General features: G+C 45.2%; 1 protein-coding gene across 21 annotated transcripts in view; it reads right to left on the minus strand.

Annotated features, from left to right (window-relative positions):
* Positions 1–15,576, minus strand: part of LOC131425306 (F-actin-monooxygenase Mical-like) — a 153,967-nt gene that overhangs the window by 23,544 nt on the left and 114,847 nt on the right. For 20 of the 21 annotated variants that reach the window (XR_009228959.1, XR_009228961.1, XR_009228966.1 and 17 more), the window contains 5 exons: positions 2,548–2,796; positions 1,051–1,560; positions 840–999; positions 247–774; positions 64–179 (listed from right to left, as the gene is read on the minus strand). Coding sequence is in view for 3 of the 21 variants with exons in the window: in XM_058587098.1 (XP_058443081.1) it covers positions 64–179; positions 247–774; positions 840–999; positions 1,051–1,560; positions 2,548–2,796 (1,563 nt within the window). In the remaining 18 variants the exon portion in view is untranslated. The remainder of the gene's footprint in view (positions 1–63; positions 180–246; positions 775–839; positions 1,000–1,050; positions 1,561–2,547; positions 2,797–15,576) is intronic. The other variant, XR_009228973.1, reaches the window with a different exon arrangement.

Consider the following 15,576-nt stretch of genomic DNA (forward strand, 5'->3'; position numbering starts at 1 on the left):
AGGAATTAAAGAATAACCGTCACCGATTATAATAGCTGAGGCAAACAGGTTCGAATGACTTACCTCGGTTTCGGTATCCGTTGGAAGTGTTGGAGGCGGCATAAGTTTAACCTCCTGCATACGTATTTCGCGAGCTCGAGCAAATTCTTCACCTTCGGTTTGCGAATCTGCTTCGTCATCTGGAGAAAAAAAAATGCAATTAATTTCACCCGTAATCGTTAAACTTGGTAAATTGTTTTTTTTTACCTTCACTTGAGTATCCATAGAAATCATCATCACTGTCAACCATATTGGAGAATCGTTTATCACTGATCCATTCGGACGCAAGTTGAAGTGTTTGAGCCCCCAGTGGAGAACCAGCAGCTTCCTCGTAATCGGAATCACTCTCACTGTCCGATTCATCTGAACTGGACATGTCCTCATCGGATTCTTCTGACTCCGTGCCAAAGTTACGATCGGTCCACTCGTTCTCGTCGATGACTTCCATTGCCGCTTCACTGTCTGAGACGGAATCGTCCGCGTTTTCAAACTCGATACGCTCGGGTGTTTCACCACGATCCAGCAAATCAAAGTTATTGATTCCGGATGATTTCGATTCAGGCGTAGAAGGCTGGTTGAATTCCGTTGCTACCGCTGCCGTCTGTCTACCGTCCGCCTGTGGAGTTCGAGGTAGCGATCGTTTCGGCGTAGGTTTCACAGATTTCGACGGCAGTTTAAAGTGTTGTGTACAATAGAACTTTCCTTCGGGATCGTCCCGATCGAAGGCGTAGCCACCTGTGGTTCAGAAAAGAAAATCATAACATAAAATCCAGTATTTATCGTTGATAGTAAAATATTACCAAGTCTTAAATTTGTGTGGCAATGATGGCACTTGAGACAGGATCGGTGTAGTGTTAGTCCTTCGGCTGAAATCTTTTCCATTAAGTACACGCGTTGCTTGCAGAAGTGGCACTTTTCTGCAACCCCAGCAGACGTTAGGACGAGAGCGGCTTTGGCGGTCTAAAATAAAACGATTAGAATTTTGGAAATAACAATCTAAGTTGAAATTACCGATTTCGGATGATGATTTTGTTGCTGTTGCTGCTGTTGCTGTTGTCGCTGCTGTTGTTTGGTACTCAATAACTGTCCAGCAATGGACGCAACCTTATTCTTACCTCGTTCACCGAGATCCAAGTTATGTCCCTCCTTCAGCTGTTTATCGATCGCTTTGAGTGAATTGTCAAATTCCTTGTACTTTTCATCTTCTGGCTGCTGGGTCAGCTTATTCTGCCGAGCTAAAAATTGCTCACGGTTCCACTTCGGAACGCGCTCACGGCTCTTGCCAATGTCGGTCGCCTTTTTCGAAAGTTCAATCTTCTTTTCGATCTCCTTCACATTCCAATCGCTACTGTCAATCTTACCGATCGCGCGCAGTAGATCTTTCGGCTTTTTCTCGGCGATGGGTACCTGTTTGCCACCGATTCGCTGTTCCATCGATTTGATACGATCACTAAACTGTTCGCCATCGGCTACGGCAGCGAGACTTCGCGGATAGGCCGCCGCTAGACCACGATCACGATCCTGATATGGAGGGTGGAAAGAGAATTGATAGTGCTATTTCTGCGTTTCTTGCATACCGACTGTAGCAAACGGAGAGGTTTGGGTTCGTTGTTTGAATTTTACACACGCACGGGTGGGGCGGTAACACTACTAGGAATCGTGCGATTAGCCATACCAAGGAACGCCAGATTATGATTGTTGTGAGCAGGAGCAGGCGGGATGAGCATCAGTGAAGCGGTTAACTATTTACAACTTCTAATTTTACAATGTGATGTAATGATGCAACAAAATCCGGATTCTTAGTTCCATTTCACCACTAGATTTTTTTTTTTGATAATCGATATTTGATCGATTGGCCGGATGTTGAAGCAACATAACAAGCATGCAGAAAATCAAAGGAATTAGAAGTTCTTCGATTCTATATGGTAGACAAAATAAACTATTCTAGCACCAATCAAATCATGCGTATTAGCCGGGGGTAGTTTTTTATCCTTCAACTTTGATATTCTCTAGGGCTCAGTAGAGTATGTTGCAAAGCCAAACATAACACGTACACATGTTCAACGATATCTGTAACACAGCTGTTGACTAAGCTTCAGCGCTCACGCTGCGGTTACCCGACTTGTGGTTAGGTGCGTGATCATTTAGCGCTGATCATTCGGTTTATTTAAATATAAAACACATTGTAAGCAATTTATTCGCAATCGATTGCGATTCGTTGTCGATTAAGCTGTCGGGTTTGTTAGCACGTGGCAAAATATATGTTGGCATTCGATTCAAAGAGCTGCTGTTACAGTGCTTGACCGAAATGGTTCAAAACGACGCACTTGCGAAAGCCATGGGTAAGTTTTGTACAACAACATCGAAATCATACGAACGCCTGGGTCACTTTACACACCCTGGCTGATCGTTTCTATGTTAGAGGGATATCAAACGACGATTTGAATAGATCACACACCATGCATCAACATAGAATCAAGTCGGATGCATCAAACAGTCGGTGCTTACAGGATAAAGGATTTTCCGTTCCATCTCTTTGACGCGATCATTGAACTCTGGAGCCGATTGCCGGTAGAGGAATAGCGAATAGTCTTCGAATGCGCTGGAGCTGTCACTTTCGCGCAGGAAAGTGTTAGCCTGCAGCATATGGAGACTAGTGTAAAAGTTTTGGGTTTGCTGTGCTCGTGCTAGGCGCCGTTTCGTCTGGCGTTCGCACCGGTTCGCTTCGATCTCCTGTAAACGACGGGTGCGTTCCTCCTAGTGGAATGTTGGAATTTGGGCTTGATACATTGTGCATATTATCGTATTGCTTAAAGTTACTTCCCACACCTGGGGGTCCCCATCAAGACAATGTTTCTGGTGTTATGTTATGAGATGGTGAACGGGGGTGGTATTAGAAATTGTAATGCAAAAAAAATGGGTATGCGGAGCTACGTTTACACATCAACAGCAAAGACCAGCTAGGTATGTATATTGCGTACATTGTTTCGCAAAGAAAACGCGTACTCTGATTTGTAAAATGAAATAGAACACATTTTTGTTTAGCATGCAGAAATCTAGAAATGAGCGAAAGAATAACTAAAGAAAAGTGATATACTAGGAAATGACAGGCAACAGGCAAGCAAATAACTTTCTAACAAAACTGAACTGCATGAGGCACTCGCAGCCTACGGTTTTATGCTCAGTCGCATAGTTGTTCATAAGTGCTTGCGCACATATGAAAAGTATGCTACAGTAAAGTGCTTATTTCGATTTGTTCCAAAGCGTTCCTAATAATTGAAAGTGTCTTGTACACTCTGACGGCTTGTTGTAGTTACATTTTTTTTACTAATTTTGCCCAATATAGTACCAGTGTCTTCTTGTTCTCATTTATTGCACAAATCTACACAATTATGTATTGAAACAGTTTAGAAGTGATGTCAGATTCTTATAAAAAGTATACAGTTGCCTAAAGACGATAAGACCAAATGCGACAGACATTGCAAGATTACATCCATTCGATTTCTAATTTCAAAATACTCATTCTGGTAATCAACATCAACATAAGTTTGTTATCCGCGTAACATCTAGTGAAACCAAGAAAACATAATCCACTTGGCGCCGGGCAGTCAGCGAGTGCTGCACAATGAGAGAGAGATTCAGCCGTAGAATCAGGTCAAAAAACAATAGATAGTATAGCAATTTCTCTTCATCCGTGTTGTCTGTTAGTTTACTACCTTTACATTACAGATGAACGGGGCAATTCATACGACGACGCAGCAGGTGCCGGCGCATGGTACAGTGAGTAGCAAAAACAACAGTAGTAAGGTAGTAGAGGGAACCCAGCTGATGCGTAACGGTCGATGACTTGATGCGGCCGCTGTGCCCGTACAAGAGAGTGCACCAATGCGAGCATCTATGATATAACGTTACAATTATGATATCACGTCATCGCTTAATGAGTCCGGACTGGAACTGAGGTACACCCAGGTAAGCACTGTTGGCACATACCGGATCAACCTGTAGGCTAAGCTGAAGTGTGCTATTTTTTGCTATCCATGCTTTGCTTCTAGCTTGTTTTGTAAGGATTATGGTGTTGGATTAGATCGTGCTGACCCAGTCAGTTTTTGTCCTTATAGCCAAAATGTTTGATAACGTATACAAATTCGACGCAGAAGTCAGTATCACCACTTTTTAAGACACAACATCAGATCGATTCACAAGAAAAATGCTTGGATCTCTGGAATAAATGACGTTTCAAAGCATTCATTCACATATTACAGTTATTCTTGGTTGACATTTTAACCAATTTAATTAGTGTTTTGAACGAAGCATCTGCTGTTCAGGTTGTGCTTTTTCGAAACAAACTGATTGCGAAGTTCAACCTGTTACAACAAGCCACCACCGCGAAATACTTCACGTAGTTTCGCAGTAATCGAAGATGATAGTGTCAAATAAGTTTGAGAATAACAATCTCAAACAAAGTGCCTATCTGTGGAGCAGTGGAGGAAATAAGAATATGAGTTTGGTTTTTCAGTTGAGGATAAAATTTATCAACAACTAATGGCTGAAATAAATTTTGCATCAATAGCACTAAAATCGTATGTCCAATATTTTCAGGATTGTTACGACAGAAAATCTGCATAGAACGCTGGTCATAGAATCGGCTGCGAAGTCTGTTGAAACAGAAAGGCCAAATTCCACAAAAGGAATATAATGCCAAGACTTTGACTTTGATTACGACAGAAAATCAAAATCAAAACATGCGAAACTTAAGACACAAGCGGGCGAGATGCGGACGAAATTTGGAACTAAAACGCATTAAGGCTTGTTAAAAAACTATGCAAGAAAATATATGATAATGTATGTTCAGCATATGTTTTAATTCGAATCAAATTCAACATTGTAAAACTCTCAAGATCATAAAACTTCCAATTAAAATAATGTCCTGTCAAGAAAAAACCATTTAAAAGAACCAATTCAGTGTAGAACAATTGCTGGAAAAAACAGCAATTATAAGTAAATATTTATTAACAAAACTGAACCTTGTTTGGATTCTGTCAAACTTCCAGAACTAACATGATCCCATTTGCAAATAATAACATCTTCGGCGCTTATACTATGATCGCCGTTTATGTCTTTTTCATGCAACAAATTCAAAATGTACACACTTAAAACCAATTTTCGAGCTCGGTAAAGTAAAATGCCGAGACAGATCGCCAACACACAATTGTTCAGTAATCAATATTATGTTTGCCGAGATTCGTTTAAAATATTTACTGATTTTTTGGCAAAGTGCATTTTTTTGCCGAAATTTGGCATAACTTTTGGCTGAGCTCATCAGTGAATAACGATTATGCCGGAATCAGCAAATACGTTTGCCGAAATTCAGAAATATGTGTTAGCTTTTGCTGAAATTCGACAAGACAACGGCCATTTACGCTTTACATGTTTGCTTGGAAGGAAGCAGTTATTTTCTGACGTAATATTTTGCAGAAGTTTTCCGATAGATTATATTTTGAGAGAAGTCCAGAAGGAAGATGTGAGAATCTACTATCTTTTTAGAAAGTACAATAACTACAAATTGTTTTTAACGATTTATTAATTTTAGTTTGACGTAAAGCCGCCATGACTAAGTTCAGTTTTTGCAATGACTGAGCGGAAATATATATTGGAGAAGCCAAGTGAAAGAAAAACTAACAGAAAAGATGAATTTTTGGAAAAAGATACGCTCAGAGACAGGACTCGAACCTGCGTTCTTATGCATTCCGTGCATACGCGCTACCATTTCGCCACTCTGATATTGTTTTAGTCACTCTAAAACTCGAAACAGACATAGTAGCAACGTACATCGAACATGGTCTACATCCTGGCCGTCACCCGAGCGATTACACTCTCCTACTCAATGCTTGATCGGAGAAATAGGTATAAAGCGAGAGGACTAGTGTTTGATGGACAGAGAAGATGTTTGGATGTAAGGTATCGGTCGGGTGACGGCCAGGATGTAGACCATGTTCGATGTACGTTGCTACTATGTCTGTTTCGTGTTTTAGAGTGACTAAAACAAGATCAGAGTGGCGGATGGTAGCGCATATGCACGGAATGCATAAGAACGCTGGTTCGAGTCCTGTCTCTGAGCGTATCTTTTTCCAAAAATTCATCTTTTCTGTTAGTTTTTCTTTCACTTGGCTTCTCCAATATATATTTCCGCTCAGTCATTGCAAAAACTACAAATTGTTATTTATAGAAATCGTCTTCCACAGCCTGCTTTTACTGTGAAGAAGTTAGTACGGGAAGTCGAATTATGAGACGTCACGACTGGTAGTAATATCAGACGAATCTGATGAAGGTGATTGCTCTCTGATCGGGAGGAATATTGAACTCCCTATTAGATCGAATATGTTCTTAATTTACTGTTTTTTTGCATGATCTTAACTGTGTTTTGCGTTATTTTTTATTGCTGTTTGCTTCGAAGTAGAAGCATTGAGTGCTACCGATAACAAATTCATTAATTAAAAAAAAATAAAAACCTTGACCACACATTGAATATTTATAATTTCGTAAAAATAGAACCGATTTTTTGGTTTTGGAATCTCGGTAATTCATAAATTCCCTTGCTGGAACAGTAAAAATTTTGCCGAATGTACAGTAAACTGTTTGCCGACAATTTCGGTAATAATTGACGTTTATCAAACTTGAAGTTGCCGAGACTCCCCTTTTTTATGTTTTGCCGAGATGATTACCGAGTACTCGGCTGTGCAAATTTCGGCCTTTATTTTACCGAGATTCAGCGAAAAAAAAGTGTGTATGCTAAACCATTCATTCTAGTCATAACATTGCGATAATTGTATTACTATATTCGTAAAACATCGTTTTTTATATCGTTTATTTATACCCGGTTTTAACCAAGTTACGGTCGTTCGCCGCCGGTAAAACATCGTTATTTTCTAAATGACTATTAAACTTTCTTATTTCAAATCTAAACATTATCTTTTATTTTCTGTTATGAAAATATACAAATTGTTTCCATAAAAACTTATTGCTCAATCATTATTTGACAATTTGGTATGGGTTAAAGGGCTTTTTATAAAAGATGTCACGCTTTTTTGGCAATTTTTGACTATCCTCTTTTGTCACAAATTGTTATAGTAGCAAAGACTCTCCACCTTCCTATGTCACATATCACAAATTCAAAATAAATAAAATTCATCATTGACATACGAGAAGAAAATCGATTTATGCATGCTATCATTAGATTAAAAACCTGTTTTAATCTACCTAGTGGTTTAATGATGCCTTTCTCATATCAATCATACTATCATATATAATACTGTGGTAATCTTCAAAATAATTTTTTCGATTCTTGAAGGAATAACCGGAATCGCTTTGTTTGGCCGTCTAATGATAATGACTACCGTTTGGAGCAGTTTTAATGTTAATTTCGAATTTTTTACGTATTTTGTTTCCGCCCGTTAAGTGATGGTATAAAATTCACCCTATAATTCCGGAGCCGAAAGTCGGATCCGGATAAAATTCAGGAATTCCGTATGGGACCACAAGACCTTTCATTTCAATCTAAGTTTGTAAAACTCGATCAAACCATCGCCAGTTTAGAAAAATTTTCAAGTGTTTGTTCCACCCTTTTAAGTGATGGTATAAGATGTTTAACACACTTTACCCTATAATTCCGGAACCGGAAGTTGCATCCAGATGAAATTCAGAAATTTTGTATAAAATCATAAGAGCCTTAATTTTAATCTAAGCTTGTAAAAATCGGTAATGGCATCTTTTAAAAAAAAAAATAGGAGCCGGAACTTCCGGAATCAGGAACGTAGATCTGGTATACCCAAAATCAATGTATTTGGTCATCAACTAATCAAATCTGTCCAATTCAAGAATTATACGGCTATTTGAATGTATTAGATTGAATTTACCGTGTGATGTATAAAATCACGTAACTAGGGATGTCGTAATATTGATCGATTAATCGAGTAATCGATTAATAACCCAGATAATCGAGTAATATTTAATCGAATAGCTTAAAACTAATATTCGATTATTGAGCTCATCGAATAATTTTAAAATTCCCATAGTTATAATCGAATGAATAATCGAGTAATCGATTAATAACCCAGATAATCGAATAAATTTCAATCGATTAGTTTCAAAATTATACTCAATTATTGAATAATCGAGTAATTAGAAATTTCCGACATTCCTACACGTGACTGAAAATGAAATTCTTATACCTATTCCGAAACCGGAAGTCGCACCCAGATGAAATTTGGTAGGTTTATATGGGGTTGTAAGACCTTTCATTTTTTTTCACCTACGCTTGTGAAAATTGAATGAGTGGTCTTTGAGAAAATTGATTGCACATTTTTTGTTCATTTTGCACATTTTACCCCGTAACTCCCGAATCGGAAATCTGGTCCGAGTAAAATTCTACCTATGAAACAAAGAGACCTTTCATTTGAATCTAAGTTTGTGAAAATCGATCCAGCCATCTCCGTGTAAATCAAGTGCACAATTTTGTTACATACACACATGCATACATACACACATACAGACGTACACAGACCTTTGTCAAGTTCGTCGAGCTGAGTCGAATGGTATATGACATTCGACCCTCCGGGCCTCGTTTAAAAAGTCGTTTTTCACAGTGATTGCATAACCTTTCTATATGAGAAAGGCAAAAATATCCCTAAAACTACGAAATTATCAAAATTATTTTATTAAATATTCATATTTGATTGGAATTGATGAAACATATAAATCATCTGTTTTAATCCTCCTAGGGGTACATAGTAGCTAAGGAATAATAATTCCTTAGCGTAGAATAGCTTTTCATGCGAATGAACTTAAAACATTTTTACGTTCTCAATAAAATAAGTTTAAGAAGCTTTTACATCAACAAATACCCCCCTCGGCCAGAGTAGCCCATAAAGGGAAAAAAGAAGCTTTTACATCAACAAATACACGTTGTAAATGTAAACGTTTATTGTGGAGATTTGTATCAGGAAATAGAGCAAAGCAGTAATACTATTAAGTATTTAAAAAAAGCACTCTTTGAAAATATTGGAAGTCACATTCCAACAACCCTCTCACCTTCCCCCTATCCCAAAAGGTCACGTTTTGTGTAACACCCCTCTCCCCCTTACGGTGTGACGTCTTTTATGGACAGCCCCTAAACGATTTATTTTAGCCTAGAGCTTGTTTTCAATTTTTATCTCTGCCAATGAGAAACAGACCGAGAGGATTGACAGATGATGAATGAAATTATCATCGCAAGTACACTCTTAGAAAAAAAAAAATGAAACTTACACATGACGTAAATTCAAGCATGCCGTAATTTTTTGCGTGCATCTTTTAACATGTAAAAATAAATATCGTGTCTGTTTCGTTGGTAGAAAAGCAAAGTCTTGGCATTACATTCCTTTGGTGGAATTTGGCATTTCTGTTTCAACAGATTTCGCAGCCGATTCTTAGTGTACAGAATCATTGCATGGCTAGTACTATGGATCCTACTGACACCAAGAATCCTTGGGGCAGCAGGGACTATGTCTAAGGGCTTGACGACCCCTCCCCCGGCAACTGCGAGTTGTAGGGCTTGCCTAGGATGCGGTGGGGTTTGGCAGTGGGCTCTGCTAATCCTCTACAAAAAGCTGCATGTATCCGCAAGCAAGTCCTACCAAAGCGATCGTGTGCCGCTCAAAGTGCACAAGCCCAACGGGAGTGCCGACTCGGCACGTTAGGACTAACGCCAGTGAGGTCCTAACTATGGTATACTGGCTACCACACCATCCATGGATACGACACGGTAGATCGGAATATATAGAGAAACTAGGGCTGACAGCTGCGGTATTCTACTCCTTCAGTAAAGCAGGGTGGAACCGGCTTGAAATGGCGAGTAGGCTAATGCCGCAGCTGCCTTCCGTCCCATAAAACCGTGGCAGGCCTTATGGCACGCCGTCTCACCTTCAGCCACCTGGTTGGGATGACTGGGTGGAAGTAGGTTCAGATGCCCTTTTCCTGATTTGCGCTGATCCGGCTCTGAGCGTAAAGCCAACCCTCGCATGGCCTCACTGCACCGCATAGGTAACCATGGGATCATGATAGCGACTACTTTCGGCTGGGTTTGACGGCAGCCATAAGGGGGACCCATATAAAATCATGAGTTCAACACCATCAACATCGGCGTCGAGTGAGGAGGTAAACCCTTTCGCAAGAGGGGGTTTGAGGAGGTCTCCATCCAGAACGGGTGCGAGAAAGGAGAGCGAAGCAGTAGCTGAGGAGACGAGCGACAGCAATGTCCACGTCAAACCAGTGAACCAGCCTGAGTCCCAGGAGCGAGCGAAGGAAATAATCAAGCCGAGTATGACAGCGGTCATAGAACAGCTCGACGCGATTATTGAATTCGCGCAGGAGAAATCCAACATCAGCAAGGAGCTGAAGGCGAACTTGCTGAAGCTACGTAAGGCCGTGAACGTAGCTAAAAGGGACCAAGAGGCGTTGATAGTGCGGCTAGAGGGTGGCGGAAAGTCGGAGAAGTGTTCTCAAACAGAGCCCTTCATCTTCGATACCGACAAAAAACAGGAGGCGGTCGACTATGCGCTCCGGCTCACGATTGAGCGGAATAAACAGCGCCGGAAACGCGCCAGGGATTCTCCAGGCAGTAAACGCCTGACTCCCAAGGCCAAAAGGAGCAAAGACCATGGCGGAATTGATGGGGCGAAGGAACGTGGCGAGGGGCTCAACCCAAACCTCGGCACTCGAACCCCGGATCCGAGCCATGTAAGCGAACCCGGCGAGAATCCATGGGTGAAGGTCGCCAAAAAGAAAAAGGTCCCAAAAGAGGCCGGGCCCATTCCCGCGAGGAAGGCTAGGGACAAAGGAGAGGCTTTGTTGGTTAAGGCCGACAAAGAAAAGTACGCCGATGTGCTCAAGGCCATGCGGAGCGAGGCAAAGCTTGCTGAGCTTGGCAAAGAGGTTCGCAGCATTCGTCGTACGAAGACGGGAGAGATGCTGCTCGAGCTTAAAAAGGGAGCTCAGGGCGGAACGGAGCTTGTTGCGCTTGCCCAACAAGTCCTGGGCGATACGGCCGAAGTTAGAGCCCTGCGTAACGAGGTTGCACTCCAGTGCAAACGGTTGGACGAAATCGCCACCGCAGAAGAACTTGCCATGGCCATCAAGGAGCAAGGAGGTGTGGATGTCTCACGGGAATCCATCCGCATGAGGAAAGGACCACAGGGCACCCAGATAGCTACATTTAAGCTATCGGCCACGGATGCCAATAAGGTCCTCAAAGTGGGCAGGCTAAAGGTCGGATGGTCGGTATGCCCAGTGACCGCTTACCAACCGCCGGTGGTCGACATGTGCTTCAGGTGTTTCGAACCTGGCCACAAGTCGTGGAATTGTAAAGGCCCAGACCGGAGCAACCTCTGCAAGCGTTGCGGCGGCGAGGGGCACAAGGCGTATGCATGCGAAAGAACGCCACGTTGCATGCTATGCGCGAGCAAGAAGAAGGCCACAAACCACGTCATGGGCGGACCTACTTGCTCAACAAGTGGAGGGAGTAAATCAGCATGCAAGTAATACAGCTGAACCTTAATCACTGTGCAGCTGGCCAGCAATTGCTGCACCAGTCAGTGACGGAATGGGGCATTGATGTCGCGATTCTTTCGGATCCCTATCACACACCGGTAGATAACGGGAACTGGGTGTCTGACGAAGCCAAGACGGTGGCGATCTTGACGACTGGTCGATACCCAGTGCAAGAGGTGGTGAAAACACAAGCGGAGGGAGTAGCCATAGCTAAGGTAAACGGAGTTTACTATTGTAGCTGCTACGCACCACCGAGATGGTCAATAGACCAGTTCACTCGGATGGTCGACATGTTGACCGCAGACCTGGTGAGTCGGAAGCCGGTGGTGATAGCCGGAGACTTCAATGCCTGGGCAACGGCTTGGGGCAGCCGCTTCACCAATAGGAGAGGACAGACGTTACTGGAGGCCCTCGCCAAGTTAGACGTCATGTTAGCGAATGATGGACTGAAAAGTACCTTCCAGCGGAACGGAGTCGAGTCGTTTATCGACCTGACTTTCTGTAGTCCCGGCCTAGCTGGAGATCTTAATTGGAGAGTTGATGATGGCTACACCCATAGCGACCATCTAGCCATTCGCTACACGATCGGCCAATTGGCGAGAAACACAAGGAGGAGTAATACTCCCAAAACTCTTGCGTGGAAGGTGGCTAACTTCGACCGCGAAACGTTTTGCGCTGCCCTCGAATTAGAGGAGCACAACGCGAACCTGAGAGGGGACGAGTTGGTCGCTATCTTGTCACGGGCGTGTGACGCGACCATGCCTAGAAAGGCTCAACCGAGGACCAATAGACCACCGGTCTACTGGTGGAACGAGCAAATTGCACGCCTTCGCGCATCCTGCCTCAGGGCTAGAAGAAGGATGCAAAGAGCTCGATCAGCGGAGATGAGGATGGAGAGGAACACGGCGTTCAAAGCGGCGAAGCTAGCACTAAACAAGGCCATCAGCGCAAGCAAAAGAGCGTGTTTCGACAAGCTATGCGAGGGAGCCAACTCCAACCCATGGGGCGATGCCTACAGGATGGTGATGGCCAAAACGAGAGGGGCGCTAGCACCCCCTGAACGTAGTCCGGCGAGGTTGAAAGAGATCATAACGGTCCTCTTTCCCCACCACGACACGTCCCCCTGGCAGCCAGCTCCGCTACCAGCGAATGAAGTCGTAAAGGTGACGAACGAGGAGTTGCTCACTGCGGCGAGATCGCTCGATACAAAGAAAGCCCCGGGGCCAGACGGTATCCCGAACGTGGCTCTAAAGGCGGCTATAATGACTAAACCGGACATGTTCAGGGAGGTCATACAGAGATGTCTGGACGAGCGTATGTTCCCAGACATTTGGAAAAGACAAAGGTTGGTACTATTACCGAAACCTGGGAAACCCCCAGGCGATCCTTCGGCGTATAGACCAATCTGTCTGATAGACACTGTGGGTAAGCTCCTTGAGAAAATCATCCTCAACAGGCTAGCCCCCTTCATAGAGGAGGCAGGAGGACTGTCCGGTCAACAGTACGGGTTCCGCAGAGGCAGGTCGACGGTGGACGCCATAACATCGGTGGTAACCACGGCGGAGGTAGCTATACAGCGCAAACGACGAGGGATCCGCTACTGTGCGGTAGTAACGCTAGACGTCAAGAACGCGTTCAATAGTGCTTGCTGGGCAGACATTGCTGATTCCCTGCTTCGACTAGGAGTACCGGAAGGGCTGTACAAGATTCTGGAAAGCTACTTCCAGAACCGAGTATTGCTCTATGAGACCGACGAAGGCACACGTAGCACTCCAATCACGGCTGGAGTACCACAGGGATCTATCTTGGGCCCGATCCTGTGGAATATAATGTACGATGGAGTACTGAGGTTGAGGCTCCCTCCGGGTGTCAAGATAGTCGGGTTCGCGGACGACGTCACGCTGACAGTCTACGGCGAATCCATCGAAGAGGTCGAACTGAGTGCATCACACTCAATCTGCTTGGTGGAGGACTGGCTGCGTAGCAGGAAACTGCAACTCGCGCACCACAAAACAGAAGTGATGGTGGTAAATAACCGCAAATCGGAACAGGAGGCGCTGGTACATGCCGGAGACTGCGTGATCCCCTCCAAGAGATCACTGAAGCAATTGGGTGTGATGCTTGACGACAAACTCAGTTTCAGCAAGCACGTTGAATACGCCTGCAAGCGCGCATCAACAGCGATCGCGGCGCTCTCTCGTTTGATGGCCAACAGCTCGCCTGTGCGCTCCAGTAAACGAAGGTTACTGGCAGGAGTGGCAGTTTCGATCCTCAGGTACGGCAGCCCGGTATGGGCGTCGGCACTGAATGTGGAACGCAACGCACAGATGCTGGAGAGTACGCATAGACTGATGTGTCTTCGCGTAATCAGTGCATACCGCACTGTATCGAGGGATGCGGCCTGCGTGGTTGCAAGCATGATGCCTATCAGTCTGATAGTGAAGGAAGACGCGGAGCGCTACAGCATGCGAGGAGACAGGAACGCCCGTAGGGCCTCCAAAGCCGCTTCTCTACGCAGATGGCAACAAGAGTGGGACAGCTCAACCAAGGGCAGGTGGACACATCGGCTCATACCTAGGGTCTCGAGCTGGTTAGATAGACCTCACGGAGAAGTGAACTTCGGCCTGACGCAGTTCCTCACAGGGCACGGGTGCTTCAGATGGTACCTCCACAGGTTCGGCCACGCGACATCCCCTGTATGTCCTGGCTGCCCAGACGAGATCGAGACGGCTGAACACGTCTTGTTCGCATGTTCCCGTTTCGCGGCTCAAAGGAGTGAGCTACTGGAGGCATGCGGCAGGGACACCACACCGGAAAACCTGATCCAGAGAATGTGCCACTGCGTAGAGAACTGGAACGCAGTGTCGACCGCGGCATCCCAAATTGCGGGAATATTGCAGCGGAAATGGAGTGCGGATCAACAACAGGTCAGCCGCGTACCGTAGCAGGCTCAAGAGGGATCAGCGAATAAACGTCGGTCCGGGAGAACCTTCTTCGTCGGGAAGCTCTTCGTCGGAGTAGTCTAGATCCATCGTCGGGGACTAGACGAGTAGTACGTAAAACTGTTAGGATCGTCGGGGCGCCAGTGAACCGGAAGCTTTCCTCCAACCGGAATCACTGGATCGACCCAGGCATCCTCTCGGTCGGGCGTTGACGGGTATCGAAGGCGTCGGTTTCGGGAGGGCCTCCTTCGTCGGGGAACTCTCCGTCGGTGTAGGCTAGATCCTTCGGCGGGGGCTAGTCGAGTAGCCGCCACAACACCGATTCGAGTCGTCGAGGCGCCAGCGAACCGGAAGCCATGCTCCAACCGGAATCGCGGGACCGACCTCGGCACTCCATCGGGTGTCCCGTGTGGTGTAAGAGACTCGGTGTCGGGAGATTCTCCTTCGCCGGGGAAATCTCCGTCGGAGTAGTCTAGATCCTTCGTCGGGGACTAGACGAGTAAATCGTGGTGTAATACCGCTAGGATCGTCAGGGCGCCAGTGAACCGGAAGCTTTCCTCCAACCGGAATCACTGGACCGACCCAGGCATCCTCTCGGTCGGGCGTTGACGGGAATCGAAGCGTCGGTTTCGGGAGGGCCTCCTTCGTCGGGGAACTCTCCGTCGGTGTAGGCTAGATCCTTCGGCGGGGGCTAGTCGAGTAGCCGCCACAACACCGATTCGAGTCGTCGAGGCGCCAGCGAACCGGAAGCCATGCTCCAACCGGAATCGCAGGACCGACCTCGGCACTCCATCGGGTGCCCCGTGTGGTGTAAGAGACTCGGTGTCGGGAGATTCTCCTTCGCCGGGGAAATCTCCGTCGGAGTAGCCTAGATCCTTTGTCGGGGACTAGATGAGTAGATCGTCGCGTGATACCGATAGGATCGTCTGAGCGCCAGTGAACCGGAAGCCACGCTCCAACCGGAATCATTGGATCGACTTAGGCATCCTTTCGGTCGGGTCGTAGACGCGTA

The sequence above is a fragment of the Malaya genurostris genome, chromosome 1 (genome assembly GCF_030247185.1).
Source record: "Malaya genurostris strain Urasoe2022 chromosome 1, Malgen_1.1, whole genome shotgun sequence".
NCBI lineage: Eukaryota > Metazoa > Arthropoda > Insecta > Diptera > Culicidae > Malaya > Malaya genurostris.